General features: G+C 39.4%; 2 protein-coding genes and 1 long non-coding RNA gene across 3 annotated transcripts in view; 2 read left to right on the top strand and 1 right to left on the bottom strand.

Annotated features, from left to right (window-relative positions):
* The window catches only part of LOC130923193 (dual specificity protein phosphatase 19-like), a 49,953-nt gene extending 29,895 nt beyond the window's left edge, over window positions 1–20,058 (top strand). Inside the window, exons 6-7 of the mRNA XM_057848712.1 lie at window positions 8,328–8,400; window positions 18,830–20,058. Coding sequence (XP_057704695.1) covers window positions 8,328–8,400; window positions 18,830–18,915 — 159 coding nt within the window. The 3' untranslated portion in view covers window positions 18,916–20,058. The remainder of the gene's footprint in view (window positions 1–8,327; window positions 8,401–18,829) is intronic.
* Window positions 2,599–26,088, bottom strand: LOC130923195 (uncharacterized). The gene is made up of 3 exons (XR_009064668.1): window positions 26,043–26,088; window positions 22,602–22,656; window positions 2,599–2,843 (listed from the first exon to the last, which is right to left on the bottom strand). It is a non-coding gene; the product is annotated as an uncharacterized LOC130923195 (long non-coding RNA).
* LOC130923191 (uncharacterized) overlaps window positions 21,571–27,002 on the top strand; it is a 117,158-nt gene continuing 111,726 nt past the window's right edge. Inside the window, exon 1 of the mRNA XM_057848707.1 lies at window positions 21,571–22,682. Within this exon, the coding sequence (XP_057704690.1) occupies window positions 22,566–22,682 (117 nt within the window). The 5' untranslated portion in view covers window positions 21,571–22,565. The remainder of the gene's footprint in view (window positions 22,683–27,002) is intronic.

Below are 27,002 nucleotides of genomic sequence, written 5' to 3'. Positions count from 1 at the left end.
TTTTCAATTTTCAAACATGTCATTAAGGCCGTCAGCCATTCGGTGTGTGTGGGAGGGAGGAGGTCCACCCACCTGAGAAGGACAGACCTACGAGCCAGGAGGGAGGCAAACGCTATAGTGCGGCGCTGTTCAGAGGGTAGTCGAAAGTCCTCTGTAACTCCAAATCAACTAATAAGGGGGTTCAGCTCCCCCCTCACTGTCAAGATCTGGGAGAGGGACTGAAAAACCTCTGTCCAGAATTTGCTAAGTTTAGGACAGGTCCAAAACATATGAAACAGTGAGCTGTCTGAGATGTTGCATTTGGTGCAGAGTGGGCTGATGTCAGGATAAAAAGTGGCCAGTTTGTTTTTGGAGATGTGAACTCTGTAGACCACTTTGAATTGGATTAAATTATGACGAGCGCACAGAGATTGACCTAGAATTGACTCGTTTTAAGAAGATAACCATGTTCCCTCAGAAAAGGGGGTACCCTGGTCCTCTTCCCATTCCGGCCTGATCCTATCCATAGATGCCATTTTCAGAGCCAACATCATACTGCAAAACACTGTGGTGGGCAGTTTAGAAAGTATAAAATGTCGAATTTGTAGATACCGGAAGAAATTTGACTGTAAAAGTGCAAATTTGTTGACATAATTGTTGAAATGACGGCAAATTATTATCAATAAATAAATCTTTGAAGTGTTCTATTCCCCTCTGACTCGACTCTTTGAAGGTAGGGTTATTGAGTGAAGGTTTGAAAAAATGATTACGTAATATTGGGCTTAATGGTGAGAAGTCATGTAAAACGAAAAACTTTCGGAACTGAGACCAGATCCTCACTGAGTGTTTAACCACTGGATTTTTTAAAGATCTGGGTGAGAGTGGAAGAGAAGAGCCAATCAATGCAGCCAGGGATACATCATCCTCTGATCTCAACTAAATTGCCACCCAGTCAGGAGGATCCGGACGATTATGAAAATGACCAGAATGTGAGACAGCAGGTTGGCCGCCCAATAATAAAAACGGGGATTAGGCAAAGCCAGACCACCGGCGGACCTTGTCTTTTGTAGATGAGTTTTTTTAAGACGAGCCCTTTTCCGTTTCCAAATATAAGAAGAGCTAGTCGAATCAAGATCATCAGAAAAAGTTTTGGGAATAAAAATGGGTAAAGCCTGAAATAAGTACAAAGATTTTGGTAAAATGGTCATTTTAATGGAATTTATTCGCCCAGTGAGGGACATGGAGAGTGGTGACCATTGTGTGAGTGTTTGTTTGATTTGAGTTAATAAATTTAAAAAGTTCTCTTTAAAAAGGTCTCTTTGCTTTCGGGTAATCGTGACGCCTAAATAGGAAACTTTGTGAGTTTCAATTTTAAATGGAAAATAGATAAAGTCTGAACCAGATATAGTATTGCCAATTGGAAACAGTTCACTTTTTTCAAAGTTTATTTTATACCCAGAAAGTTGACTGAATTTATTAATTATAGGACGTGTCCCCCAAACTTCCCCGCTTCCATTGACGCTTATAGAGGGTGCTGCCATTGACTGACATGGACGTCCAAATTTTCCATTCATTTCCAATGGCATTTCCTCTGTTTGATGCCATTGACGGGCATGTTTGTCCATTCTAAAGATGCCAATGTACTTGGATGCCATTGACAGCCATGAACGTCCAAATTTTTTCCCATTCATTTTCAATGGCAAAAAAAACAATGTCCCCAAATCAACAAGAAATAACCAGATATCAATAGGACACGCCCCCAAATGTCCTGATATGATCAGGCCACACACCCCAAATGTTCCCAAATGGCCTTATATGATCAGGCCACGCCCCCTAAATGTTCCCAAATGACCTTATATGACTAGGCCACGCCCCCAAATTCTCCCAAATGACCTGATATGAATAGGCCACGCCCTCAAATGTTCCCAAATGACCTGAGATCATTATCCCAGGCCCCATAAATGTCCCCAAATAGACAGGAAGTGACCTGATATTGTCCTCGAATTGTCCCCAAACCAACCTAGGCTGGGGCTAAGATCGGTATCTCCACATGGCAAAAACCAGAAGTAATTTCTCCCGAAATTGCAGTTTCTAGTTAATTAGTGATACAGCCGAATGGAGAGAAGTAGTCGGGTTTGAGACACGGAGCATAAGGTCGTCCGCATAGATTGAGGTCTTATGTTCAATGCTGCCTCTCCATATACCCGTGATGTTCAATAACCAGGTCAAATAGCATTTTTTTTTTACCTTTCATTTTTATTTACATTTGTTCACATGTTCCTCACTCAACTCCGTTTTGGCACAAATCTTGGCAAGCCATTAGGATTCTTGGTGAGCAGCAAAAGTGATGTTATACTGTATATAAATTTGTAACATTAGACTTATCATATTCGAATGAGGCAACACCTATTTCACAACCCTGGGTACTGTTAAACATTACACTTTGTGACAAATTTACTTAATTTCGCTGGAGCTCAGGCTTAACATGCACCATCAGTTTTCAATGATATTTTTAGAAATCAGCTAGTATTGTACTTGGGAAATTGCGCTAATGTATAAAAATAACTATGCACACGAAATAATTGAAATGCCTCCCAGCTGCAGTCTATGAATGTTTTATTTTATACTTATATTTTTTGGACTTATTGCAGTAGAACTGTGAAAGATAGTCAAGTAAAAACACTTAGAGCTTCTCCATCCACCATGTTTGACCATCTCATGGTCCAGCAGAGCGTGTCAGAGTTCATACACTCTTATCATAAAGCAGCAAAACATCCCATCCTCTCACAGGGATAAAACATTTTCTTCTTCTCCTCAGGCTTGCCGCTCCGCCGCTGCGAGTTCTCTTATTGCTCCCCGTGTGCCTGTGTGATGTATTATTAAATAAAGCAGGCATTCGTTTAATACGCACAACACTAGCAAAGTGCATATTTGACATTTTCCTCTTTATCTCCCAAACAGCCTGCACACGCACTCTGCAAACATATGTTGGCTGCTTACATAATGTGTGCATTTATAGAGAATCAAAGAGTAAATAAATAGAGACCCCGGCAAGGAGTTAAACAGGCGACATTTGCATTTGTGTTAAATGAATCTAGCGACGCTTAGGGGAGGTTTTTAAGCTTATTATTACAGCAGTGGATCATGGGAGGGGAATTCATCAGATAAGCTGCTTAGAGTGGCCTTTATTTTCCTCAACGCTCTGCAGCAATATTTGCTCAGTGCGCCAGAGAAAGAGAGATTCTCTAGGGGGGTCCCGACAATCCTTCTGCGGCCCGACTCCCTGCGCCAATGTTGCAATTCAACCCCGTAAAATATAAAGTTTAAAGAAGCCATGTTCCCAATTATTGTATTGTTTGTCATCTGAGCTGGATTTTGTGGGCGTATTGGGGATTCCAAAGCTGGCCGGCATTCTTTACTCAGGTACAACTGCTGTCCGGAATGCTTAAAGAGCTTCAAAGAATGTGAATTTGGAGATTTGTGTGTGAAAACCTTTGAAGATTTTTGCTGAAAACTTGTGCCAAGAATGAGAATTATGTAGTACTCAATTGTGGAGCTGGAAAAATTCAACAGTTTTTCAGTTTTCCTGACATATTTTGGTGTTGCTAAAATGGATTCACATTAAGTACTTTGGAATCCAGTATAAGTGGCCCGAATTTGTTATTTGGAAAATGCTATTTTCATATCATTTTCATACCAAGGTCTATTTTTAAGGGGCCGTTTCACTAAAACGGCAACGGGTGAAAACGCAAAAACTTTTCCAGAGAGCCCTATCGTTTACACGCCGACGGCGTCTTGGGGGGGCTGAAAACGCAAACATTTGAAAAATCCTTCCAGGGTGGAAATCTTGAAAACGCTCCCCCCCTGTCGCCGCTGTCTAAACAGTTGACAATGCAAAAGTGAGTTTTGGGTGACAATGGATTTCCGTACTCCAGAACAGTAGATGACGATAATGCTCCAAAAGATCTGTCAATGAAAAGGGTGAAGATACTGATGACATCATGCACTCGGACAGTCTGTCAATGTATGAAAAGATGTTTTCAAGTAGCAGCATTGTACACGGCCAGACATTTACTTGAGTAACTTTTTGAGAAAAATGCACTTCTAAGAGTAGTTTTAGCCATACTTTTATTTGAGTAGATTTTTGAAAAAAAAAAAAAAAAAAAAAAACGCTACTCTTACTCCGCTACTTGGGCTATACAAAAGTCATTACATTGTTCCTCTTTATTCTTCCGATTAGATTCATTTATTTATTTATTGCTAGCGATGCCAAGAGTAGCTCTACCAATTTCCACAATGAGACGTCGCAACAATAATCACATGACTCCATTATACCAAACAGACACAAGCTTGCCGTTCTATGATCACGCCAGCCTGTCCATCACATGGTATCTTTAAAGCACCGTAAAAAATGAAGTATTTGACATACAGCGTTGCCCACAACATGACTCGTAAGCGCAGATTTTAACCTCTCTCCCAGTCTTTATTTGGCACAGATTGACCACAGAAAACCGGAAATATGATCTTTTTAATTTTATAATAGTAACTATGAAGGAAATATTCACTATTCAACCTAGGAACTATTTTCTCCACTAGAAGGCACTCATGCTCTTTGGAGGAATAATGCTTCATTTCTGTCATTTTTTTCTCTCGCCGGAATTCAATGATTAAAAAAAAATATATATATATATATTTTTTTATGACTTTGGCTTAATGTAGTTATGTAATGGGTTAATACACAGTATCATTGTAACAACAGTTCATATGGATAACTGTGCTGAGAAAAAAAAAAAATCAAACAAATTTGTAAGCAGTTACTAGCAATGTTACTCATTACTTGAGTATTCTTTTCACCAAATACTTTTTACTTGTACATGAGTACATTTTTGGTTACATTTTGAGTCATATTATTTTGAAGTAACACTACTCTGACTTGAGTACAATTTTTGGCCACTCTACCCACCTCTGTACCTGGCCTAAGTTCAACATTATTCAAGAATCTAGTCAACTATTCACTACTTTAAAGAGTATGTCATGCCCTGGGAAAATGTTAATATTCCATCATTTATCCATAAATTTTGTATTCATATCATGCCACTTCGTGTAATTACACACAAGAAAATGAGAGAAATTTGGCTCGATTGTCAAGCTAAAACGACCAGCGCCCGAGATCTGGCAGATTCTGTGCGTGACGTCACTACAAGTGAAGAGAGTGCCACCGGCCACTAGGGGGGCAGCGCCTGTCTGCATCAATATAATTCCTTCTAGTGAGGGGAGAATTAGGGGTGTTTTGAGCTGTTTATGCTGATGCATTGTGTTCGTCCTGCACATATTCCAGGTTCCCTCATGAAGAAACACCCCTCGTTGTCAATAAAAGAGAATTCAGAATTGACAGTGAGGGGTGTTTCTTCAACAAGAAAAAGGCTCAGTGCTTTAATACTGAATGGCGGCGATGATGGCAGACAATTTCGTTTCTAATTTCAGCGATGAATCCAACGTAGAAGGACGTAACGAATGTTCATCTAATGGTGACGAGGAGAGTTACGAAGCCTTAATCGGTGTTTAAGCCCAAACGAACGCCAATGCAGTGTAATGAAACGGTCATTGAGGGGAGCAATGACACTGATGAAACATCGGCAGCAGATCGTGTGGGAAACACCAATGATTTGTTTTGCATTTCTTTTTGTAAAGCTGATACACCGTGACCGCGAAATAAAGTAATGCATAGAATAATTATCATTTATTGCGCTATCATAGCTTTTCGCTCTGCCAACAGACACAAATATGAATGGGATCAGAGGATTTGTTCTATATATTTTACGAGCGATAATTTATACAAGTGTCCAGTCCTGTATCCAATGCGTGATATTTTTTAATTATAAAAGAGTACTCACTCTGGCCATTTCGAGCTTGGCTGCTCCCCTCCTTTGCTTAGCCTTAGCCTCCTTTGCCAGTCATCGTCCTCTTTCTTGATATCTCGGGACATTTAGGTGGCTGCGCGTGTATGGTAGGCACCACATCTCCTTTGAGCAGCAATCTTTTAGCAAAACCCGATTTCACTTGTCCATAGTTCGAGAGGCTTTCAGGTGGAAAATGCGCACCACAGAAAAGCGTGCCGGAGGCTGTGTCTAGAAAATTAGCCCTCTTTGCACGGACGAACTTTACCCTTTGTCTGCGTAGTCCAGCTTTTTTTTTCGCGTTCGGGAACTCATGGATACTATATTCCGATAAATAGCTATTTGTACACCACATGGCACAGCAGTTTTGAACCATTTTAGTGATGTTTTGGTCAAACAAACCCGAACGCTACTCTCTCGTCGATAAAAAACAATGGCACCTGGCTCCGCCTCGACTTTCATTCACTTGTAGTGACGTCCCGGCCCCATTCGGCTGTTTCCGGAACACTTTCGGAAATGTTCGTCATTTTCGATCTATTTTCGATAATTGCTCATTAATGTGATTGATTTTTTTGTTAACTTTATCAATATTTGTTATCTTGGCACTAGACATGTGCCGGTTACCGGTTTCACGGTTTACCGTGGTGTGAAAACGTCGCGGTTTCAAAACCACTAAAATTTTCCGTCAGACCGTAGTAAGGTATTCGCCATTTTTAATGTGTCAAAAATCCAGCCAGAAGTGGCGTGGCGCGGCAGCGCTCACCCCCTCCCGTTTGTTGCTGCGTGTGAAAGTGATTATCGGCTAAACAGCCAGCGAACCCTAAACAAATACTCCAAACATAAGGCGTTCTTTTCTTCAATTTATTGAGCTCTCAAATCGTGGTAAGTAAAATATACAGAATGAATACATTTAAAACGTTGTACAATTGTATTTTTCCATGTGTGAGTAGCTAAACAGATTAGCACTATGAGTTCGCCAAAAACAAAACACATATTTTCCTTTGAAATTTGATACTAAAAGCTTATAAAAGACGAATGTTAGCCTAGGCTTAGCTGGGAGAGCAACTACGTCGAGTGTTACAGCCGCAGAGTGAGAAAACAAGCATGATTCTCTTGAATGAAGGGGGAAAAAAGGCATAGCATCAAAGATCATTAATTGAGGAAAGATGATCTTGCCCTAAGCACAAATCCACGTTCGCTGGATCAAGGAGAGGTCTCACTCCCAATTATTATTATTATTATTATTTTTAAGATGAAACCTTTCCACAACAATATTTACATTTTAACTAACTTATACATTTTTAACTAACTTATTAACTTTTGAATTCTTTGTTCTTTCTAACACAAAGGCATGACATCATGTAGACTCGAGTTGACACAGTGGCTGAAAATGGCGAAACTTGAGCTTTTCAATCCTCAAAAAAAAATTATGCAGTATAAATTTTAAAAAATTTTATTCAAAAGAGTTTTTACTTTTTTTATAGAAATTATTTTGTTCTTGCTCTAAACTTGAGCAACTTGAGCTGTGGCTGTGGGTATAGTCTACGTTATATTTTAATTTTATTTAAAATTTGTTTTTTTTAATTGATAATTTATATATTTTAACAATACATTTATATTCCAATTTGCAACTATGTTCTAAAAAAAAAATCCTGTTCAATGGAAAGAAGTTTTTTTTTTTTTAACCCATACATCTCAAAATAACACATTTTGGAGCTATAATTGCAATACCGTGATACCGTGAAACCGCGGTATTTTTGCTCACGGTTATCGTACCGTCAAAATCTCATACCGGCACATGCCTACTTGGCACATAACGGTTCTATTGATGTCTCACACCCCCTTTGCCGTTTCATACCCTTTAATTACAGCCTGATGCACTTCGCCATGTTATTTGACCAGGATGAAAGAGGAAACAGCAGAAGGGAAGGTGTTGGGACACTCCTCTGTTATTGAAAGAGTTGGTATGCTCCGTCACCCGTGGGAGTTTGGCTTTTTTTGGTGCTGCCACCTATACATTGGGAATGCATATTACATCGGTAAATCGGAGGTTACCTACACTTTTGCGCTTCCGTGTGCACACTGTTTCCTCCACAAATAATGGTCGTGTAAATTTAGAATTAAAATAACGGCAAAATGCCACTTTTGCATTTTTGTGTAAGATTGTTGTCTTGTAAACCTGTCCTAAATCAACCATAATTGTTCTATTGTTGGGCCCTTGCATTATCGTGGCGTAAAATACGACGTGTCAGTTTTTGTGCCATCGAAGTCCAGGTTATGCATGTTTTGGAATTTTGTCTACGATGATTCAACCTTCCACTGGGCAAACTAGTTTCTCCTGTCAGGTAGAAGAGTAACAGTTAAAGGTGATCAATGTAGGATTGCTGGCCAAAAATAGTACTGCAACTAGATCAAAATATTGACCAGCACAACATGCCCTCCCCCCTCCAGGTTGCCATAATACCAATTCGCATTGGAGAACCTACAGCAAAAGAAGTGACAAGCAACGAGTCCTCTGCAGAAGGTATATCTTGTTTTTAACTTTCATGCAAGATATTTTTAATGTAATAATGCCAATATTTAGTAATGACGATTATAAGAGCCGTGATACGAGGGCCAAGTTAGTTTATGTCACCATGACTGAAGTGAGGGAGGGCTACTGTTCTAAATGTATAAGCAAAGTGGCAAAGAAATACTAGTATATCATTTGATAATGCATTGACAACATCCACAAAGACGTTTTAGTTGCTCCATACATTGTAATTTCAATTACTGACTAAATATATACACGCGTAAAGACTTTGCCCCGGTCAATGAATCCACATGCTAAATAACGTTCGTTGCACAACCACGCCAAATGAATGCATATCCTTGCTTTTATTCTCCTGTTTTTTTTAATCCTTTAAGATTCGTAAGGACAATTTTTTGCTTGACCGGGTAGACATATTTCAGACTGTTTGTCAAAGTTGGCACAGCCTGAGTTTACTGGACGTACAGAGCGGTGGCAACTTGGACAAAGACTTGAAACCGGTATCGTGATTGGCTGATGATGAACATGGACGCAAAACAGGAACAAATTTGTGACTCGTAAAACATCTTTTAAATTGGATAAATCTCCGTTTAACCATTGAGATCCGTTTCTTTAACGTCTATTGAAATATTATGGCCAATTCATGAATAAATGAAGTGCAAATCTTACATTGTTCACCTTTACAGTCAATCGACTCAAGCCTGTGGATTGTGTGGTGTTCAATACCATTTGAAGCACATTAGCACATTCCACCCTTGCACCCATAGGCAGAGTTTGACTTTTGGGGCAGGGGGGGCACAACATGTTGATGACCCCGAAACACAGTGTCAGCAATAAAATTAACTTACAAGAATATTTATAATAATAAGTTGACAATGAGTGTTTTTTTGTTTCCCATCATTATTGAGGGGAATTCTAAATCAGGCTGCTTAGGCAATACTTTTCGCCAAGATCGTCATCCATTGAATATGGTACGCCCGCCAGTGTCATGCCAATGTAGTTACCCCATTCAAAAATTGTATCCGCTGGGTGGAGCCATATGGAGGTAGATTTGTGTCTTTATTATTCAATCAAAAAAAAAGTTGCTTCAGTAAAAAAAAAAAAAAAAAAGAAAAAAGAAAGTTTCTTCAATCAAAATACATATTTTCAACCCAAAAAAGTCACTTCAATCAAAAAAAAAAAAAAAGTGAATGCAAAAATAAATTTGAAACTCAAAAAAATGCATGCGAAAGTTATTTTACTATGATTTTTTTTTTTTAAATTTAAGTCGGTATTTTTTTTTTTTTTTTTTTTGATTGAAGCAACTTTTTGGATTGAAATAATGTTGATTTGTGTTTGGGCCACATTTTGGCTAGGACATTTTTGTCATTATTCAATCAAAAAATAAGTTGCTTCAAAAAAATATATCTTTTCAAAAAGAAAAATCACTTCAGCAAAAAAAGAAAAAAATGACAGTAAAAGTTTTTGAATGCGAAAAAATATTTGAGATTGAAAAATTTGCGTTTGAACACTTAATTTTTCATCGAAAAAGTTATCTTTGATTGAAGCAATCCTTTTTGTGCAGAAAAACAGCCCCAAAGCATGATGTTTCCGCCCCCATGCCTCACAGTGGGTATGGTGCAATTCAGTATTCTTTTTCCTCCAAACACGAGAACCTGTGTTTCTACCAAAAAGTTATTTTTTGGTTCCATCTGACCATAACACATTCTCCCAGTCCTCTTCTAGATCATCCAAATGCTCTCTAGCAAACCGCAGACAGGCCTGGACGTGTACTTTCTTCAGCAGGGGACACATCTGGCAGTGCAGGATTTGAGTCCCTGGCGGCGCATTATGTTACTGATAGTAGCCTTTGTTACTGTGGTCCCAGCTCTCTGGAGGTCATTCACTAGGTCCCCCCTTGTGGTTCTGGGATTTTTGCTCAACGTTCCTGTTATCATTTTGACGCCACGGGGTGAGGAGGGGGTTGAAAGTCCGTGTTGCCCAACAACAGCCCCAAAACATCACTGCTCTAGAGGAGAGCTGCATGGAGGAATGGGCCAAAATACCAGCAACAGTGTGTGAAAAGCTTGTGAAGAGTTACAGAAAACGTTTGGCCTCCGTTATTGCCTACAAAGGGTACATAACAAACTATTGAGATGAACTTTTGGTATTGACCAAATACTTATTTTCCACCATGATTTGCAAATAAATTCTTTAAAAATCAAACAATGTGATTTTCTGGTTTTTCCCACATTCTGTCTCTCATGGTTGATGTTGACCAATGTTGACAATTACAGGCCTCTAATATTTTCAAGTGGGAGAACTTGCACAATTAGTGGTTGACTAAATACTTATTTGCCCCACTGTATTTCAATGTGTCATTTTAAGTGTGTTAAGTTTATTTTGTTTGACTTTATTTGTACTATTAAATGGTTTTCTATTAAAAGGTTTTATGTGGCCTTATACATAAGAGACCCCAGCATCGCCACTGCTTATACCTGTATTAAAGACACAGTTGTCTTGAATCCCAATATTTACATATTTTTAACTTATTCACTGTCATTTACAGTGATGGATATACAATCCACTTTGTGAGTCCTCACTGTGACATTGCGTGTCATCCGCTACCTTAATGAGGCGCTCTCGGAAATTGATGGTTTGTGTTCCTAATGTTGTGGCCTGTGAGTGCATATTAATGATGTCCTGTGGAAAGGTTAATAAGCGCCAATGACCAAAAGAACATTTTGTGCTGCTATTGTTGGCTTTCAGAAAGTTCCCGTCGGGTTTGTGTGGTTTGAAAGGCTCATCCGCGGTTATGAAGTTGTTCCACTCGTGGTTTACGGAGAGGAAGCAAATGGTCTCACGCCGCCAATCATCCCTCAGTCAGTCATTTCCCATAATACACTTTAGCAAAACCAACCGCAAACCAGACTACCAGAGTGCGGTTTGATGTATGGGAAGCACTTGCTGGTCCATCTGCCTTCGAGATCAGTTTAGTCCTTTTATTGGGATCATGTTCGTATTTCTATGTGTTAAGCGGATTACGCACGTAACAATTTGTCACATTTTAACCAATTATCAAATCATTGACTGCCAGACATTTTCATAGCAGACTTCCCGAAAATGCCAGCCATTTCACAGCAAGTGTACTCCACTTCCGGTCTTTTACTTTCCATGACTAATTGGAATCTGAGCAATTCATGTTACATTGTGGCTGTATCTTCAAGTGGTCCTCATACTTTGACTTGGCTATATGAAAATTTTACATCCCGATTGTTAGTATTTTCATTATGTTATCCCCGGAAAAACAATCAAACCAACAAACAAAGTCACACGCTTGGAAATTATTGTACACAGGAGCAAAGTATACTGTACATTGTGGTAACCAACCTGCATAATTTTTTTGATCCCAACAGGGTTATTATGAATACATAATCTGCCGCAGAATGTTCAGTATCATAAATAATTGGAGGATGCCTTGTAGTCTGGTGTGAATATGCATTTGTAAGTTGTCTTTAAACATTAAATGTTTTGCTTAGGCTTAATCCTTGCTGTTATTAGTGATGTGGAAAGGCGTTTCAGTATTTATCCAATATCCATCTTCAGGTATATTTACTAGTATGCACTTCAGGAATATTTAGCCAATGAGTAGAACAGCAACACATGGGTTCACTAGTAGTACTAAAGTGGTGCCTTAGGGTGTATGTTTTTGTGTTCTGCTTGTAATTCAAAACAGTCCTATCTTGAATCATTGTCCAACATCCGGGTTAAAGTCACATTGCCATGACAATATTTGGGTTAAGGTCAATATTCTGTTTTTATCATGCGGAATTGTCTGTTTACATGCATAAGCGTGTAGCATCATCAGTTTTACCTTATTGGCCCGCATATAAGACGGTGTTTTTTACATTGAAACAAGACTAAGTGGGGGTCGTTTTATATTCGCTGTCTAGACATTATACCCATTCACAACGCTAGATGGCGCCAGATATCATTGAAGCGATGTTCTGTCATGAAAGATTTCAGCTACTCTCAAGTTTAACCAGTTTGCATTATTTTATTGCAATGTTATCCTTATTCAGATTTGTTTCAAGACTACAGTTACAGTTAAAGACTTCACTTTGATGGTTAATGCAGTTGTTGCAATTTTGTTGTTTTATCACAATAGATTGGTTTATTTAGATTTCAAAAACCAGAAGCCATTCATTTACGAATGTAATTGCACTTTACATATTTATATGTTCAGATATTTAAGATTTGAATGAGGCAAAATAACATGCGTTTTCTCTCAAACGTATTGTTATAATCATTTGTTTTAGATGTACTGCAATTATTTTCTGTATAAAAATTAATTTGGTGTTCAAAAAGTCTTTTTTCAAACTTGAGTCTTGAAAAAGAGTAGGTTGTCTTATAACAGGGGTGGGCAAACCGGTCCTCGAGGGCCGCAGTGGGTCCTGGTCTTTGTTCAAACTTATTCGGCACAGACAGTTTAGCCAATTAGGTATCAGTGGAAACAAGAAGCACCTGACTGAAATCTACTGATTGCACTTGTACGAAACCGGATTGGTGAAAGGCTGTCCTCATGATGGGTATGAACAAAAACCCGCATCCACTGCGGCCCTTTGTGGAATAGTTTGCCCACCCCTGTCTTATAATCAGGGCTGTCTTATATTCGGGCCAATACGGTAATCAGTTCTTAAGATTAATTGAGACTCATCAAAATTATTTTGGTAGTTCTGATTTCATATTCATCAACTGAAATTCAACAAATTTTCCAGCCATGATTTCAACATATGTTTTAGCCTTGCCATTTGCAGCATGTTCTCTTAACATTTGTTTGTCAAATGTTTGCTGTTGCTTCACAGAAAGAAGGAATGAGGAATCACTCCGTCCTAGCAGTTTAATGCAGAAGTGCTGTTTAAGTGACTAGCTCCATCTAGTGTTGAACTGAGAAGTAGACGAGAGTGGAGAATGAGCTCAAGCTTCTTGTGTGGGTCATATTAAATTAACCCTTAAAACTCGCGGGACGTGCCCACAGGTGCTGCGACTTTTGTTGTAATTACGTCACTCATGTGCTGGTGGTTTGTCTCGCTTGAGAGTTTGGAAGTTGAAGTTCACTCTCGTTTTTACTCAAGTCAATCGATGTAGTAAAACGGGAAATAATGTCGAGTTTTATAGATTTTTTTGCTCTCATAAATAAACATTAAAACGCTGCATGTTTATTGCTATATTTCCATAATTTCTTTTTCAAAACCGAAACCACCACGAAAAAGTACATATCCCTGGAGCCGTTGTGAGGTCACAAAGGACAGAGGTAATGTGAACATTTTTAATGTACTACCGAGCGAGGCGTCACCTGAGCACAGGGATGCAAGGTAGCGAGCGACAGCTGATTGGATTGAGCGGGCAACTTTGAAACGTGAGGAATGCATCGAAAACTAAATTTAGCGCAAGCTAATGCATTATTTCATCAACTCGAGGAAGACGATGGGACAGATTTGTTGTGTTCTTCAGATGAATCGGCGAGCAAGAAGAGTGACAGGCTGAAAACAGTGCGCAAATGGCGGAAGATGGCAGTGTGACGTAGTGTATGACGAAGCCCTGTGTATTCTTCGAGGGGAAACTGAATGGCATGCCTGAAAATTTTGAACTAGTTTATTGTTAATATTTTTGAAAAGACTTTTTTTCAATGTTGTATTTGATTTTTTTCCCCTCCCACTATCAATATTTTATATTCGTATATCGATGTGTGTGATTGAGAAGCTTGATTGTATGTATTAGTGGGGCAAATAAGTATTTAGTCAACCACCAATTGTGCAAGTTCTCCTACTTGAAAAGATAAGAGACGCTTGTAATTGTCAATATGGGTAAACCTCAACCATGAGCGACAGAATGTGGAAAAAAAAACAACTAAAAATCACATTGTTTGATTCTTAAAGAATTTATTTCCAAATTACAGTGGAAAATAAGTATTTTGTCACCTACAAACAAGCAAGATTTCTGGCTGTCAAAGAGGTCTAACTTCTTCTAATAACGTCTAATGAGGCTCCACTCGTTACCTGTATTAATGGCACCTGTTGTAACTCATTATCGGTATAGAAGACACCTGTCCACAGCTCAGTCAGTCACACTCCGAGCTCCACTATGGGCAAGACCAAAGAGCTGTCGAAGGACACCAGAGACAAAATTGTAGACCTGCACCATGCTGGGAAGACTGACGGGGAGACATAGTGAATGACCTACAGAGAGCTGGGACCACAGTAACAAAGGCTACTATCAGTAACACAATGCGCCGCCAGGAACTCAAATCCTGCACTGCCAGACGTGTCCCCCTGCTGAAGAAAGTACACGTCCAGGCCCATCTACGGTTCGCTAGAGAGCATTTGGATGATCCAGAACAGGACTGGGAGAATGTGTTATGGTCAGATGAAACCAAAATAGAACCTTTTGGTAGAAACACAGGTTCTCGTGTTTGGAGGAGAAAGAATACTGAACTGCATCCGAGGAACACCATACCTACTGTGAAGCATGGGGGTGGAAACATGCTTTGGGGCTGTTTTTCTGCAAAGGGACCAGGACGACTGATCTGTGTAAAGGAAAGAATGAATAGGGCCATGTATCGAGAGATTTTGAGTGAAAAGCTCCCTCCATCAGCAAGGGCATTGAAGATGAGACGTGGCTGGGTCTTTCAGCATGACAATGATCCCAAACACACAGCCAGGGTAGCAAAGGAGTGGCTTCGTAAGAAGCATTTCAAGGTCCTGGAGAGGCCTAGCCAGTCTCCAGAGCTCAACCCCATAGAAAATCTGTGGAGGGAGTTGAAAGTCTGTGTTGCCCAACGACAGCCTCAAAACATCACTGCTCTAGAGGAGTAGAGGAGATCTGCGTGGAGGGATGGGCCAAAATACCAGCAACAGTGTGTGAAAAGCTTGTGAAGAGTTACAGAAAACGTTTGCCCTCCGTTATTGCCAACAAAGGGTACATAACAAAGTTTTGAGATGAACGTTTGGTATTGACCAAATACTTATTTTCCACCATGATTTGCAAATAAATTCTTTAAAAATCAAACAATGTGATTTTCTGTTTTTTTTCCCACATTCTGTCTCTCATGGTTGAGGTTTACCCATGTTGACAATTAGAAGCCTCTCTAATATTTTCAAGTGGGAGAACTTGCACAATTAGTGGTTGACTAAATACTTATTTGCCCCACTGTATATATAATTAGGACACCCTATGGAAGCTTGTGTGTTGTGAACATATTTAGTCATATGAATATTTAACATGCATTTTAACAATTTTGAGAGATTCAAGTAATAGAACTAAAAAATTAAAACTGAAAAAAATATGTTTTTATAACTTTCTGTATAATGTAATTTTAAATAAATGGAATATTTGTTGGGGAATAAGTTAGGACACCCCCCACATTCAATCCCAGTTAAAATGGCTAAAAACACACATAGGGGTATCACATCAGGTGTACATTATTAGAACATCATTGCCCAGTGTTTTGAAGGTGGCTTGCCTTATTTAAACCTCACATTCAGTTTGGTGTGCCCCTGACTGTTGAAGTGAGAGAAAACACCATGGTGATATCAAAGGAGCTGTTTGAGGCCTTCAGAAAGAATATTTTAGATGATTATGAGTCTGGTAAGGGATTTCAGAAGATCTCAAAAGAATATACAGTATGATCAGCTGTCTGGAAAATACTGTACTACTAAGTTTGCCAGAGCATACCAGTGATTCCACCAAGGACTGGCTGAAAAGGAAGAAATGTAGAGTCCTGGAGTGCCCGTGTCAAAGCCCAGATTTTAATCCCATTGAGATGCTGTGGGGTGACTTGAAACAGGCTGTACATGCAAGAAACCTCAAATACCTCACATATGGGAGTATTCTCCGTTGAGGATGGGGGCACACTTTCTTCAGACCGATGTCAAAGACTGGTAGATGACTACAAAATAGGTCTCACTGAAGTATTTCAGCCAAAGGGGGTAACACCAGCTATTAGTTGGTAGGGTGTTCTAACCTTTTCCTCATTTAGAATATGCATTTTGTTGATATATTTGTTTTAATGAGTAAAACTATGTTAATTATTGTTGTTTACCTGCAATTAAATCACTTTCTTTTCCAGAGATAAAGAAAAACAATATCAGACATTGATATGTGAACATTTAACAAAGAACTGAATATTTAATGGGGTGTCCTAATTTTTTACATGACTGTATATATATATATATATATATATATATATATATATATATATATATATATATATATATATATATGTACATATACATACATATACATATATATATTAGGGCTGTCAAACGATTAAAATTTTTAATCGAGTTAATTACAGCTTAAAAATTAATTAATCGTAATTAATCGCAATTAATCGCAATTCAAACCATCTATAAAATATGCCATATTTTTCTGTAAATTATATATATATTCTGTAAAATAAATTGTTGGAATGGAAAGATAAGACACAAGATGGATATATACATTCAACATACGGTACAAAAGGACTGTAGTGGGCATTTCACTCTACTGTCTTTTAATTCTGTCTATGCTGTCCTCACTCCGAAGCGTCTACTTTTTCCAAAGCTAGACAGCTAGTGAACGATGCCTTAATAATTAGACTTCTTCCTTTTTCATCTGATTTATTAATAAAATGGCCTCAAACCGTTGTCCTCTTTAGACCGTCGTAAAACTACAAAAAAAAAAGTACACAAGCATTGCATTAGCAACAACGTTAGCTTAGCACGCTATACAGGTTCACTAAACATAAACAAAAAGCGTCTCATACAAAAAATATAACATTTCGCTTACTAACATAATATGTGCATTCTTTACAACAACCATACTTACGGACAAATCTTGTCCAAGGATCATATAAGCACAACATTATCAGCCCGAGACGTCGTGCAGCCATAATGAACTGGAAAGAAAACAATAAACCATGTCGCAAAGCGACCACAAGAGTTCGCTGTTGGACAGCACAAAAAGTCTTGCTGTAAAACTTACCAAAAGGCAGAATACTTTCTGAGCGGGACATGTGCGTTAATTGCGTCAAATATTTTAACGTGATTAATTTAAAAAATTAATTACCGCGCGTTAACGCGATAATTTTGACAGCCCTAATATATATGTATGTATGTATATATATATATATATATATATATATATATATATATATATATATATATATATATATATATATATATATATATATATATATATATATATATACATAATATACAATTAGTTATATGTACACTAGTTTGCACTGTTGGTCTACTGCAGTGTTTTTCAACTAACATGCCGCGGCACACTAGTGTGCCATGTGCACATGTCAGGTGTGCTGCGAGAAAACATCCAATACCGCATTTTTTTTTTTTTCCGTTGTCTGGCAGAGTTGCAGTAGGAAAGAAGGAGTAGGCTGAAGGATTCGGTCGTGTGCAGATGAGCGAGGTATTTCTCGTGTCGTGTTCAAGAACTGCTCGGATTTCTAGCCATCAGCCACCCCTCTGTCCGCGACAACGTGAACCCCAGCACGTCTACCGTACATCATTTGATTAGACTCATCAAGTGTCGATATACAGGTAGTCCCCTGTTTACGAACGAGTTCCGTTCCTGCGCTGACAATGTAACCCGGATTCCCGCGTAAATCTGAATTGACCCTTTAAATACCTCAAATCACCTGCTAAATTTAAAAAACCCAAACTATCAAAAAACATGTATTATACATCATTGTACTGTCCTCGCCAAGACGTTGGAGCCAAGTCCTAGCTAGACAACGAGCTAAGCTCCGAAATGACGATGTCAGACGTCTGTGTGGTTTGTTGACTTTATTCAGCTGCTCATGACATCAACACTTGCAGAATGAACCTAAAATAAAATGAAACTAAATCAATCTCATCTTCAATAACAGTTCAAATTTGCGTTTACACGTAGCTGCTAATACAGCAATAACAAACCATTAGCGTGTATCAGTTAGCGTCAGCACATCATCAAAAACAATCACATAAACTCGCCCCAAGTACTCAACCGCAATTGAAAATGCACAATAAACTGTACAAAAGGGGTTGTATGCAGCCGTCGCCTCCGGATGCGTCACAAGCAAAAAATGTGCGCGCAGGCTGTCACCTCTTCACTCGGCTTCTTCCTCATGTGTAAGTGTGCCGTGTGTGGGGTTGGCGGGTGTGTAAATGCTATCGCCTGCAGAAGTACAACCTGCTCTATGTTTCCTGCGCCAAAATAAAAGCATGAATCACAAAACAAAAGTCAACATTAAAAAAAACAAAACGACAAGACTCAGGCGTCGTAAAGTTGAAATCACTCAATCAAGTCAGGTACGTCGTAACCCGGGGACTACCTGTACACGTAAGTGTCGTTTCCATTTTATCCATATGTGACGATCATCAATCCTCCCTCTGTGTTTTAGTCCAACACATTGTCGAGGACATCAGAACGGTGGCCGATGGCAAGAAAACCGAGCAGTTCTTGAATGTGTCACGAGCAGCTATCTAACAGCGCCATGGTGCCAAGCAAGCTTAAAGGTCATCTACAAACGAAACACCTGTCGCTTCAAAACAAGTCAATGGACTATTTTGTTCACCTTCTTGAAAACACAGAGAACCAGGCAACTTTCTTTTGAAGAAATGAGAAAGCCCTCAAAGCCAGTCATCTTGTTGCTGATCTTTTTGCTAAATCCAAAACGTCCCACAGTGTGGCAGAGACATTAATACTACCTGCCTGCAAAGTCATTATCGACGAGATACTCGGCCCTGATGCAGTTAAAGACATTGCTAAAATCCTCGTGTCTGATAATTCTAAGCTTTTCAAGCCTTACCGCTTTAAAAAGATAAAAAACAGAGGGACTGAGAGCTCTTGAAGAGCTTTGTGTGTGTGTCTTCAATTCCTGCTAGGATATCGCCTTTGTGTTCATCTAAACAGGCTCAATTTTCACACTGACTACATATAAATAAATATTGAGAAATAATTTTATTATTAAATATAGTATATAGAAAGTAATTTTGGAAAATTTTTTGTTTGTTTGTTGTGTGCGGCCAGATTTTTCCAATGTGAAAACGTGCCGGGACTCAGAAAAAGTTGAAAAACACTGGTCTACTGTATATAACGTTTTTACCATAGTATAAAGGCCAAAAACGCCTATGACCATACCTGCGATTTTTGTTGAATTATCAAATATAAATCGATTCAGTCTTATTTTTTTCTGTTTAATGTTTATCCTACAAGTTCAATAAATACTATCAAGCTTCAAAATGGTTCGTTGAGCATATTTGGTTGGCAATAGGACATCAGTATTAAAAATGTTGACAATTTTTTTTTTTTTTCCCCTTTTCTTTTGGGTCCAAAATGTCAATTATAATCGGTCGGTGAAGAAAACAACAGTTTGGACATGAAGGTTGTGGTGTCCTGAAAAAAGGGACCCAACCAGACCATTGTGAACAATTTGTTCTTTGAAATATAAAGGCAACATCAAAGGCATACAAAATCGGACAAAATGGGCCAGGACTTTAAAGGGTTAAATTATCATAATTTGCCGCGCGCCAATTCAAACTGGTTTGGGGGCTGTCGTTTGGACACCACTGCTCTAAAAAGTCAGTTTACTCGCATCAGGAAACGTATCACTCGTATCTCTATTGTATAGTGGGGCAAATAAGTATTTAGTCAACCACTACTTGTGCAAGTTCTCCCACATGAAAATATTAGAGAGGCCTGTAATTGTCAACATGGGTAAACCTCAACCATGAGAGACAGAATGTGGAAAAAAACCAGAAAATCACATTGTTTGATTTTTAAAGAATTTATTTGTAAATCATGGTGGGAAACAAGTATTTGGTCAATACCAAATGTTCATCTCAATGCATTGTTATGTACCCTTTATTCGCAATAACGGAGGCCAGACGTTTTCTGTAACTCTTCATAAGCTTTTCACACACTGTTGCTGGTATTTTGGCCCATTCCTCCATGCAGATCTCCTCTAGAGCAGTGATGTTTTGGGGCTGTCGTTGGGCAACATTGACTTTCAACTCCCTCCACAGATTTTCTATGGGGTTGAGATCTGGAGACTGGCTAGGCCACTCAAGGACCTTGAAATGCTTCTTATGAAGCCACTTCTTTGTTGCCCTGGCTGTGTGTTTGGGATCATTGTCATGCTGAAAGACCCAGCCACGTCTAATCTTCAATGCCCTTGTTGATGGAAGAAGATTTTCACTCAGAATCTTTCGATACATGGCCCATTCATTCTTTCCTTTACACAGATCAGTCGTCCTGGTCCCTTTGCAGAAAAACAGCCCCAAAGCATGATGTTGGGGTATGGTGTTCTTCGGATACAATTCAGTATTCTTTCTCCTCCAAACACGAGAACCTGTGTTTCTACCAAAAAGTTTCATTTTGGTTTCATCTGACCATAACACATTCTCCCAGTCCTCTTCTGGATCATCCAAATTCTCTCTAGCAAACCGCAGACGGGCCTGGACATGTACTGGCTTCAGCAGGGGGGACACATCTGGCAGTGCAGGATTTGAGTCCCTGGCGGCGCATTGAGTTACTGATAGTAGCCTTTGTTACTGTGGTCCCACCTCTCTGTTGGTCATTTACTAGGTCCCCCCGTGTGGTTCTGGGATTTTTTCTCACCGTTCTTGTTATCATTTTGACGCCACGGGGTGAGATCATGCATGGAGCCCCAGATCGATGGAGATTATCAGTGGTCTTGTATGTCTTCCATTTTCTAATAATTGCTACCACAGTTGATTTCTTTACATCAAACGTTTTACCTATTGCAGATTCAGTCTTCCCAGCCTGGTGTAGGTCTACAATTTAGTTTCTGGTGTCCTTCGACAGCTCTTTGCTCTTGGCCATAGTAGAGTTTGGAGTGTGACTGACTGAGGTTGTGGACAGGTGTCTTTAATACCGATAATGAGTTAAAACAGGTGCCATTAAAAGAGGTAACGAGTGGAGCCTCGTAAGACCTCGTTAGAAGAAGTTAGACCTCTTTGACAGCCAAAAATGTTGCATGTTTGTTGGTGACCAAATAATTATTTTCCACTCTAATTTGGAAATAAATTCTTTAATAATCAAACAATGTTATTTTCTGGGTTTTTTCCACATTGTGTCTCTCATGGTTGAGGTTTACCCATCTTGACAATTACAGGCCTCTCTAATCTTTTCAAGTAGGAGAACTTGCACAGTTGGTGGTTGACTAAATACTTATTTGCCCCACTGTACATGTTAACCAGTTCAGTTTTGCCTCATTAGTTGCATGTAAAAAAAAATTACTTGCATGTAGCCATCTTAGTAGTTTGCCAAAGTTGTCCTACTTGCGTGCATGGTATGGAAAAAAGATGTCTCATACTACTGCAATGAATTGTTTCGCCCACAAGGATAAAGAGATTACTTGGGCATGGATCTTAAGCCGGACATAAAGGATATAGAATAATTGCTCAGGCGGCTTTGAGTAGAAGGAGAATTTGTCCACGCTGCATGCCTGCTCGCCGGTAGGTGGAGCTTGCTTTCTTTGGCTGGAGAAGAGGAAGATGAGGAGGAGGAGAGGGATGGAGCTCTGGATGATTAAGGCAGCAAGAAGAGGAGGGGATGGCGGGGGATCGCGGGAGAGAGAGAGCAAGCGTCAGCACTCCATGCGTTAAAAAGGGCAGATGGTAACGGCGGGTAACTGAGGAGCAAAGCACTCTGCTCGCCACGCAGCCACAGATCAGTGCGAGGAGAGCCGGCCGCTCAACACATGCAGCAGCAGCATCTCGCAGGAACCTGGAGAAAACCATGCTTCTTCTTCTGTGAGCTCACGCTGACAGGACAGAGTAGCAGGAAAGGAAAAGTGGAGAAAAGGAAAATAAGGAGCTGAGCTTGCAGCTGGAGGAGTCTTTGACAACATTTGGGAGAAACTGATGAATGAAAGATGGGGCGCACACCAGTGGGAAGAAGAGAAGGAGGCGCATTCAGGACAAGAGACGAGTGAAATATTTAAAGGAGAAACTTGCAGAAGAAAGAGAATTCATCAGCAGAAGCCGAGGGGAGTCAACTCGTGTTCATTTTTTTTCTGTGTTTGATGACACTCAAGTAGGACAACGAGGAGGAGGAGGAAGACGCTTTCCGCTCTCAGTACAAGTCCGGGAAAAGTGTGCGAGGAGCTTCCAATGGCGTGCTACTACATCGTGATCAGCTCCACCCACCTGCGCGATGGACAGCTGAGGAGCATCAAAGGGGTCTTCCGAGGGCCAATCGGAGCTGGAGGACACAAAAACAACAAAACGGTATGATGCGAGAGCTTCTTCAACTTTTGGCTTTAAGTACAGTGAAAAACAAAAGCATTATTCTGTAAAAAAAAAAAGAAAAAAGAAAAAAAAAAAAAGAAAATGGGGAAATACTGGTTTTATAAAGTTATACCAATCCATTTGAGCTGGGAGGGCTGGCAGCGAATGACCGGACTTTCTCAGTTCAAATGGATCGGACGTCCATCGCCGTCAACGGCAGCTAATGAGTTAACGGTATCCGCACAAGTGAAATACCTGATTAAAAAAATGCTTGAAGCAAGTGAAATGTTCTTGCACAAAAACCGCTGAGTAAGAAGAAATATCTTGGCAGACAAGTTATGCCTTGATTAAAGAGATTTAATCTCAGTTCTGTTTGACTTTTTGCAGTGTAAGTATGCACTTCCACTTTTATTTTTGAAGCGATACATCGATAATTCATTTTGTGGCCCCCCGAGCTAAAGTCAGTGACGTCTATTCCCTTGTGATAAGCCCGGAGTCATTAGGTCCACATCAGCATCACTTGGCCCCGCCCCCGAGCTTGATTGTCGGCTCTTTAATCAAAGTGTTTGCACAGTTAATTAATTGCCATTTCCATTTGCTTAATTGACTTGAGGCACAGGGAGGCAGATGGGCTGGGGGCGGGGAGGCAGCGCTAAGAGCTCCGCTGGCTCGGCGGCGGCGGCAACGAGCTCGGCAGCCTGTTCTCCGGCCCGGCCTGGCGGTCCGCGGGTCACAGAGCGCCTGGCGCCGGGGTTCTTTTGATGCGCTGCCAGGTGGAATAATCACAACTTTGGGAAATTGAAGTTGAGGGTGGTTTGATTAAAACAACTTGCACATGTTCATACATACAGATCATGATATAAATGGACACCAAATCCAACCAAGCAGTGGAAGAGAGTCTCCTCCAGTTTGTCTGTGAAATTTATATTTGTAAACCACTGTCATGACTGATCAAAAGGCACTATCGAAAGATTATTTTCATGGATGATTTTACTCATGTACTTAAAGCGAAAGGCAAAACCTAAATGGCCTTTGTGTAAATGCATTTAGGTATGCAAAGCAGGAATTTCTTAGACCTATGATAATAGTGAAAACAATGTTAAAAAACAAAAAAAAAATGACACCGCTTAACATTGTAGCCATTGTGTGTTGTCAGTTATACCCACTCGCTGTCAACATGTCTGTCTTTCCTGGAAATGCAGGCTTTTATTAATGTTTTTCTCAACTATCACACATCAGGAAAATAAAATTCTGGTTTTAAACTACAAGAGCCTTTCTGCAGGGATGGATATAATAAAGGTATACAGTGATCCCTCGTTTTTCGCAGTTAATGGGGACCAAAACCTGCTGCAATAAGTGAAAAACCGCAAAGTAGCGCGTTTATTTTGTGTGTGTGTGTGTTCAATGTATTTAGCATTGGAAAGAGATACACATGTTTTTTCACCTTTTTCCCAAAGTATGACTAAAAAAATGTATTTATAGCTACGTATATATTTTAACACATGTATTTTTAAAGCAATTCGAATGTAATAATGTAAAAATGTGAGTTTTAAACATGTCTTTAAACTGTCCCACCGATTTTAAAAAAAAACAAGAATAAAATAGTTGTAGAAAAATGATTGTCTTTATTAAATGCTTCACTGAGAGAGTCTACTCAAATCTGCTCGGAGCTTCTCACTTACGCACAGTGAGTTGCCCCAGCAACTTTTTAACAAGTTAAACGCTAATTTACACATGCGGCGCTTCAGAACTTAATGACTCTGGCAAGATCAAACACATTCATCTATCAATCACCATTAACTTTAATAAACAACTCCAGTGCACGTGCATTGCCTGCCTGACGAACAAAGAGCTGGGAGAGGGAAGGAGCGAGAGGGAGACTGTGTGAATGGCTGGGGACAGCTTATCTGCATTAAAAAAAAATTTTTAACTAAAAAAAAAAATCCGCGATGGACTGATGGCGAGACGTTTGAAGCGCAAAGTAGCGAGGGATCACTGTAGTACAATTGTGGCGTCCACACAATTATGGTATACAGTGGTACCTCGACATACGATCGCTTCGACACGCAATCTTTTCGACATCCGACGTAAAATTTGATTCGCTGTTTGTTTTCTACATCTGACGACATGCTCCAAATACGCCGATTTATGACAGCGCCACAGTTTGTTTTCCCGCAAGACGGACACACGGCGGATTTTCTTGTGAGAGACATCAAGATGGGTTCAAAAAATGTTAGTGCAGGTGGTGAAAACATGAAAAAGATTAGGATTACCATTGAAATGAAGATGGAAATGATAGAAAAATATGAGCGTGGTGTGCACATCCGTGAACTGGCTCGACAATACAGCCGTAGAATGTCTAGTATCTCGACGGTCCTCACCCGACCGGCGTTAGCCAGTCTTTATAAGTTAAGGTGACAATTATTGTGATTGTAACATCCCAAAAAAATCGCCAAATTCGTAAAATTTTTAATCATATGTTTCAGAACTTGCGCAAGACAACATGCCTACTGTCCGCCGCAGCTGAACATGAAAAGTGAAAGTAAAAAGTCCTCTCTCACTCTGTTACATCAGCCACGCAGTGCGTTCATGTACACCACGCAAAACACATTCGCCACATTAGAACCCGATTTGTTACATTATTACAGGTATTATTATTACCATTATTATATCATTATTACTTTTTTTATTCATAATTTATTTATTTTGCTCTGTGTAATTGCTATTTACAATAGTACCAGCAGTATTTATTAAGGATTTAGTGTAGGTTTTCGGGCAGTAGAACGAATTAATGGAATTATAATTTATTCTTACGGGAAAATACTGCTCGACACACGACCATTTCGACTTACAAACAAGGTCCTAGAACGAATTAACTTTGTATGTAGAGGTTCCACTGTATATTTCTTTTATCATTTATTCATCTATTTATGTATTTATTTGTGTATTTTTCAATACAATGAAATGAAAAAAAAACAGAAATAACCTTTAGCTATGACCCCCATTATCACTCTAATTATACATAAAATCTCGAATGCTCACCTTTCAGTGCCAATGACGGTGCAAGACTTCCAATGCATTTTGACTGGAGCAGGCTGACAGTGATCATTCATATTCTATGATTTTAAAAAAATTAATTGGACATCCAGCACCGTCAATGGCAGCCAATGAGTTAAATGACTGCCATATTAAGAGTTAAGTCAGGCCATACTGACCATTTTACCAAATTTAACCTCCCTTGTTATTTTTGTGCCTTTTTTAAATATGCAAGCTATTACTAGTAAGAGTTCCCACGGAAGAATCTCCTTCTAACACTTCGAAGACTCCCAAGACTTGAAAGTTAACAAACCTGTGACTCACTAAAAGAAATGCTCCATTGATGTCATTCCATTCAGAATTTCTGGAGAAATCTACCTTTAAAGTCACCCAATATACACGACAAGGTTACGTAGGCCCCATGAGGGCTTGCAAAGCTTTGATTTTTCTTTCTTTTATTTTGTAGCGTCACCATCGGTATGGTGGCCGCATCAAAGCTTGCCTACTGGCTCTCTTTGAATCTTTATTCATTTTTTTTTCTCACCAAACTCATAAATGTGTGCATTGCGAGGGTCAACATCTTATTCGCCAGCACCCCATGGAAAGTTAAAAGACATGTACCCCATTTTCAACCATCAACTCCATGGAAGTGTATATAGCAAGTATTAGAAAGTCTAAAAGACAAATTACCCAAATTGAACAGGAAGCTGCCTATTTTGGCCTTAGGACTGCCATTTTGGGGCATTTTCCGTACATAGAGTTCTTCTTTTCTATTTTTTTTTTCATCATTTTGGTCAACATTTTGAGGATTAGCATTGAAAAAAAGGGTCCTGTGAATTCATAACCATAATGTTAAGAATTAATATTTTGGACCTCCTAAAAAACATACAGCGATCCCCTGCTACTTCACGCTTCAAACTTCGCGCCCTCAGTCCATCGCGGATTTTTTTTCAATAAAAAAAATGAAAAATACAGATGAGATGTCCTGAGCCGATCGCATACTCTCACGCCCGCTCTCTCCCTCCCTCCACCTGCTCTTTGTTCGTCAGAGAGTGAACTGGAGCTTATTAAAGTAAACGATGATTGACAGACAGGTAAGCTTTGATCTTGCCAGAGACTTGCGGTTTTTCACTTAGCGCGGCGGGTTCTGGTCCCCATTAACCACGAAAAACGAGGGATCACTGTATTTTGTTCCACACAATGTTAGATTTATGGTAGAACGATTCATTAGTGATGTTTTCTGTAAAAAAAAAAAAAAAAAAAAAAAAATTAAAAATGGGAATA

Source organism: Corythoichthys intestinalis, chromosome 10, assembly GCF_030265065.1.
Source record: "Corythoichthys intestinalis isolate RoL2023-P3 chromosome 10, ASM3026506v1, whole genome shotgun sequence".
Taxonomy (NCBI): domain Eukaryota; kingdom Metazoa; phylum Chordata; class Actinopteri; order Syngnathiformes; family Syngnathidae; genus Corythoichthys; species Corythoichthys intestinalis.
This window is presented reverse-complemented; position numbering and strand designations above follow the sequence as displayed.